General features: G+C 46.0%; 2 protein-coding genes across 8 annotated transcripts in view; one reads left to right on the top strand and one right to left on the bottom strand.

The window, feature by feature from the left end:
- Window positions 1-1711: 1711 nt before the first annotated feature.
- LOC130835607 (basic proline-rich protein-like) lies at window positions 1712-3021 on the bottom strand. Its single transcript, XM_057707214.1, has 2 exons — window positions 2583-3021; window positions 1712-2349 (listed from the first exon to the last, which is right to left on the bottom strand). The coding sequence occupies exons 1-2, from the start codon at window positions 3019-3021 to the stop codon at window positions 1712-1714; spliced, it is 1077 nt and encodes a 358-aa protein (XP_057563197.1).
- PDS5B (PDS5 cohesin associated factor B) overlaps window positions 2004-6000 on the top strand; it is a 198183-nt gene continuing 194186 nt past the window's right edge. For 6 of the 7 annotated variants that reach the window (XM_057707515.1, XM_057707514.1, XM_057707513.1 and 3 more), the window contains exon 1: window positions 2004-2114. The gene's annotated coding sequence lies outside the window, so the exon portion shown is untranslated. Of the gene's footprint in view, window positions 2115-2880; window positions 2999-6000 lie in introns of those variants that run through there. The other variant, XM_057707511.1, reaches the window with a different exon arrangement.

Below are 6000 nucleotides of genomic sequence, written 5' to 3'. Positions count from 1 at the left end.
GGAATGTGCTTTAAGTGTAAAATTCACAAGATGAACAAAAGAATGTAAATTATCTCATTACTAAAATTTTATATTGATTATATACGCAAATAATATTTTGGATATACTGTTACATAAAATGTTATTAAAATTAATTTCACTGGATTCTTTTCACTTTTTAAAATTGGAAGATTTTTCGTTGTGTATTTTTCATATCATATTTCTTTTGGATAGTGTGGATTTACAGTGTAACTAAATGCAACCAAGATCAGGCTCATGGATTGCACACACTGCTGAGTGCTGACCATGGATAAGAGAGAACAGTTTTTGCTTTGGCTCTTCTGCCCACTGCATTCAGGAATTCTCAGCCAGCAGCTCGGAACCTCAATCATAACGGTGACCTATGCTATTTATTATAACTCCAAGGAAACCAAGAAGACTCTACAAGTCTGAATATTTACCCAAATGATCTTTGATAACACACATACACACATATCCCCAAAGATCCCAGAGAGTTCTTCAGAATAAAAAAAGAATTTCAGTATAGTGTCTGCATAAAGATCGGGAGTACTATTGGTTATTAGGTAGGTAAGAAGATGGTCTAAGAGCTCTTTAAGGAACTAAATGTGCTTAACAAGATGAGCCCTCTAAGATAATGTTTTAAAAGAAGGAAAGTCAGCAGAAAACTGCCTTGGCTTATGTTTGCTGGCTCCGTCATTGAGCTGTGTTGTAGGCAAAGGTCATCTCAGAACCCTTACCCTAGTTTCCCCTTGTGGCATCCTTTCCCTTCTAGGTCTTCTGCCTTTCTGGAAATCCTAGTGCCTTTCTCATCCCTGTCTCTTTTATCTGCCTCTCTCTACGGAAAAGAAAATAATCTTTTGTTAGTGTAAAGCTGGTAGAAGTGTGGACTGGCAGGCGCCACATATTGTTCCTGATAAATTACAACTTGGTTATTTTTTGGACTTTACTTTTATTGGGTCAGCTTTAGGTTTACAGCAAAATTGAGAGGAAGGTATAGAGATTTCCCATATACACCCTGCCCCCGTATTTGGTTGTTTTTTAAAGCCCTAAACACAGAAACCTATTTTTCTTTTAATACCAACTTCAGATTCCAGTTTTCCTAAACGGTGTTGCTTTCAATGAAGGTTTAGATCACCAATTTCTGTAAATCCATTTGCTCTTGCATAAAACATAGCTTCTTTTGTTAGCAACTATGCTTCATTGAGCCATTAAAAATTTTTTCCTCTTTTATCCTAATAGTAATTGCCAGATCAGCTTTGAATATATTCCCTCACAGCTGCAGGAGGGAGGAGCGGCACCTCCTGGAGGTGAAGGGGCTTAGAAACTCACTTTCTGGAAGGCGTCCCTGTGGTCTTCAGATTATTTCTCCTTCCAAGGAGGACAAATGTGAAAAACGAATGAACGGAATGCTTTGTTACAGATGGAATTACTATGTCCCTCCCCCCACCCACAGCCTAAACAATACCTGACAACGAGAAAGCAGTGGGATTAAGTAAAGACAACACACACAGTGCAGGAAAAAACTTTTTTATGCAATTTGAGATGACTAAGTCAGAGTTACGAAGTAAGGAGCAAAGCAGTTAACAGTAATTTCAATTTCATTGTTTTAAAAAATTCCTAACTTTTATCCATAGAGCTAGAGATATATAGCAACTTATGTGGTTTTCGGCAAAAGTCAAGGGAGCTTTACAGGCAGAGAAACCACTGACAGCTACGGGTCTCGCGGCCACAGCGGCGGCGTGCCCGTGCGGCGGCGTGCGCGCGCGCGCGCGCGGCGGGCAGGGCGGAGCGGAGCGGAGGCGGGCGCGCGCGTGCGTGCACGAGGCGGGGCGGAGGGGAGGCCGGCGGGCCGGCGGGCGCGCGCTGCGGGCCGGTCGGCAGGGGGCGCTGCGCACCCACGCGGCGCTCTGCCTGCCCCCCGGGTGCTGTCCGCGGCGGTTCGATTGGAGCAGCCGCCGAAGAGCGCTTGGCGCCATTTTGAAGCGGAGAGGAGGAGGAACGGCCGGGCTGGCTGCGGAAGGGGAGGGGGGGAGGAGGCGATTGGATGCGGCGGCGGCGGCGGCGGATCCCGGAGAGCAGCGGAGTGAGAGGAGTAGCGAGTCGGGCACCCGGAGGTAGGAAACGATCCAGTTAACGGGAGGAGAACGTCTCTCCTCTCTGTGGTCGCCGCGCTCCATTTTCCAGCGCCCGCCACCGCGGCTGTGTCTGTGGCGGGGCTCAAGCGCCGCCCGCCTGCCAACCGAGACTCGCCTCCCGGCGTCGGGGGCTGCAGCCAGCGGCTGCCCGGCGGCGGTGGCGGCGGCGGCGGGGCCGGCAGGCGCGGGGAGCGGGCCGGGGGCGGGGGCCGGGCTGCACGGTGGGGGTGGGGAGGGCCCCACGGCCGGCGCGCTCGCTCCACGCCGCGGGCTCAGCCGCAGCCTCTGGAAATTAAACTTGCCGCCCCGGCCCGGCCGGGGCGCCCGCGGCGGCGAGGGCGGTGAGGGCGGCGGGGCGGCGGGCGGTGACCTTGCGCGCGGCCGGGGGTCCGCGCCCCGCCGCCCCGCCGCCCGCGCCCCGCCGCCGCCCCTCCCCCCGCGCCCGGCCGGCCGGCGGCTGTTTCCCGGGCGGCAGGCGGGCGGCGCGGCGCTCCTGTTGAATCCTCCCGCGGGCGGGTGTTCCCCCTTCCGGGCGAGGGGCGGGGAGCGCGCGGGTCCGGGCCGACCCCGGGGCGCTCGCTGTGCGGGCCTCGGCGCCCCCGCCCCCGCCGCCGGGTCGCCCGCGCCGCGCAGCCTCTGCTCCGGGCGACGACCGCGAGCCGACAGAGTGACATTTTCGTACTGTTACTTGGCCGTCGCCGGCGGTGAAGCGCGCTCCCCGCGCCTCCGGGAGCTGGTGCTGGGGGCACCCGAGGACCTGGTTGGGGAAGAGTCCAGCACGGGGTGGAGCGGCTCCTCCCGGGCGACCGCGGAGTTCTGGCTCTCCTTTAGGAAGCCTCGGAGTGGGAACGACCGTGCTAACGGTGTGCAGCTGTACAGCTGACATTTTTGCAGTCTCTTATCTTAGGGACACCTGAAAAGTTTCTGGTCGGGAGCAAAAGCTTGTTTGTGGTTTTTTGCTGCTGTTGCCTTTTGGTGCATACGTTAAAGCTACCTACCCTAAGCGGCGGTACAGTTATCCGAGGGCATGAATCTGAACCCTGGGACATAGCGCCTCGTCGTCTTCAGAGCTGCCTTTTCCTACGTTCCTTCGCGGCTCGTGTAAACTCGGGGTAGGGTTTGAAAGAGCAGGTCCCTGTTACTTGATACACATTTAGGCATCCTAGCAACCCCAAAAGGGAACCCTTTATTCAATTTGGAAGAACATGCTTTGAACGCTCTTCTCACACTTCTTTTAGAAATGTTGGATGGGGGCAGTACTGTCCTGAACGACCCTACCAACCCTGTTTAATGAACGGTTTGGGAAACTTTGGATATAGTGTTTACTTTCGAAGGTTGGTCTGCGGTCTTGAGTTAGTTGGGGGTCTTCTACTGTCTTCCTGATGACCTTTAAACATTCAGATGTGTTTAGGTATGAGGAGAGCTGTAAATAAATCATAATTATTAAAAACTTGAATGGCAGTATAATCATTGTTCTCAACACGTAGATGAAGTTCCAAGATAGAGCATTTTCTGTACGCACGTAAATAGTAGTCAAGTAAAATAGTTAAAAACACAAAAATGGTATTAAGCAAAATAAGGGCTAGAAAGGGCACCTATTTATATAGTACATATGTCTGAGATGTTAGCAGTTTTAGGGACAATAAAGTGAGCATTCCTATGGTGTATGCTGGTCAGTTTGTGAAACAATCTGGTATCGTCTGGTGATAGCGGAAAACCTAAACTGTAAAAAAAAAAAAAAGACCATTAAGTCAGAACATTATTCTTTCAAAATAAGTTTACAAATATAAATAGAAAAGGTGATGAGAGTAGACTGTATAGCACGGAGAACTCTCGTCAGCGCTCTGTTCTGACCTAAATGGGAAGAAAATCCAGGGAAGAGGGGATATGTGTATACATGTGGCTGATTCGCTTTGCTCTGCAGCAGAAGCTAACATAACATTGTAAGGCAGCTATACTCCAATAAAAAAAAAAGGTGCACTTTAGACATTGTTTGATTAGTGAAGATTTTGTTTGTATGTTTTTGCCTTTTTTGATGGTTTAAAAGATTATCCTCTGAGTTTTACTTGAACGTGTATTTTAAATGACAGGGTAGTGTTTGTATTGGCCTTTATTTTTTATTAAAGAACTTTTATGCCCTTTCTTATTTTCTCCTTTTTTGTTGAGGTTGATTCTCCTTGTATTAGCTTTGTTTTTTTACAGCAGCTTTTGTACTCTTCCTGTCACTTTCATTCTTGTCTGGTTATGCCTTTCTTTTTCCTCACTTTTCCCAAGAACTATAGGAGATAACATGATGGTAGTGATTCTTGTTGTCGTGGAATGCTGTGTACTAAGCTTATTTGACAAGTAGTTCTACTGAGTTGGCTGTTGGATAAAATTTGTAATTTTTAAATTTATTTCAAAATTGTTTTGCAGCTTTAATAGTCACAAAGGCTTATGTTTTGAGGACCAGGCTTTGTCAATAATTCGTTAAGCCTAAAATAAAGCAATACTCTGTATTAGATAGGGCTTGCTCTGGTGAAGCGTGAATGGTACCCAAAACTTTGTGCAGAGGGGAATATTTTGGGAGATTGTATTCTTTCTGGTTTTCCCTCTTGGAGATTAGGAGTGTCCTTTGACTTCCTTATGCTGTCTCTTTTGATCATGTGTGCCTAGAACTAACAGGAGAGGTCACTGTGATTTGGCTTCGATGACAAGTACTGTATGTATATAATTTGTATTAGAAAAGAATAAATTTGTATTTCCTTTGTTAATGTTAGCTATGAGGAAACTTAGATGATTTCCAACTCACTCATCATATTCTTGAGACATTGGGTTCAAAGTCACAGTCATATTCTTGTGGTGGAATTGAGGCAGCCTTTAGATCTCCTGGAGGCTTAGAAGCACCCACATGATCTGTATTATTTTATTCAGGACTTAAGCAATGTTTAAAATTATTGCCAGGTAGCATATTATGCTCTATCCCCTTCTCCTCTTTTGTTTTCATTCATTCAACCAAGAAATAAAAGTTTCCAGGTAAACCATCTGTTTCGGAGTCTGGTTTAATAATTTCTATCTAGGATTCAGTCCACTTTGTCTCAGAAGATAATCTCTTGCATGTCTGTCTCCTGGAGTTGCTTGATCTTTCATTGTGTAACAATACTTGACAAGGCATTTATTTATTCTTCCTTAAACTTGTAAGCCAGAGTAATTTAGAAGTTAGTGTTAAACTTTATTTTGTTTTAAGATGTATGCGTGCATGAGTGTATTTTTTTTACTTTTAAACTCAATTTGCTACACCAGTCATTTGTCACTTCCAGTTACAATAGGTGTTTGGAGAAAATTGTATTTGGTTTGAGTATTCTTGTTGGGGAATGTTAAAAATTCCAAAAATACTTAAGTCTAAAAATAAACCCAGTAATTTCTCTGAGAACATATTTATTTTTTAAGCTTATTTAAGACGCTGCCAAAATGGTTCAAAATTCTGTCTCCTAGGTGCGTAGAGGTCAGCTCTTCCTCACACTATACTGTCATGAACCACCTGATTATAACCATTTTCTCCAATACTTGAAAAAGGTTTTATAACTTTCTCACTAATTAATTCAGAATTAAGGATGAGTTTGCTGTAATTGTTTCAGTTGGTGGGGGTGATCATGCTCAGTGACAAAATCATGGAAGATGAAACTCAGATTAGTTATAGTTGTTTAAAGTAAACCTTAAAGCCATTACTCTGAGATATTTAAAAAACATCCGTGATAGTTATTGTGCTCTAATGATTAGACATCAGTAGTAAGCAGTAATTAGAAATATTCGCTTTAGCTGTGTGAAACTTATATGTCAGCTCCTCAGCTGCGGGGAGTGGAGGAAAGATTGATAAGCAGAAAGC

This window comes from Hippopotamus amphibius, chromosome 14 (assembly GCF_030028045.1).
Source record: "Hippopotamus amphibius kiboko isolate mHipAmp2 chromosome 14, mHipAmp2.hap2, whole genome shotgun sequence".
In the NCBI taxonomy this organism is placed as follows: domain Eukaryota; kingdom Metazoa; phylum Chordata; class Mammalia; order Artiodactyla; family Hippopotamidae; genus Hippopotamus; species Hippopotamus amphibius.
This window is presented reverse-complemented; position numbering and strand designations above follow the sequence as displayed.

What these genes read in the sequence shown, in the direction of transcription:
- LOC130835607 (XM_057707214.1), bottom strand. Translation starts at nt 3,021, where the DNA reads ATGTCAGCTGTACAGCTGCACACCGTTAGCACGGTCGTTCCCACTCCG. An exon ending in CGGGAAACAGCCGCCGGCCG is followed by an intron (nt 2,350 to 2,582) that starts GCCGGGCGCGGG and finishes CCCACCGTGCAG; the next exon opens with CCCGGCCCCCGCCCCCGGCC.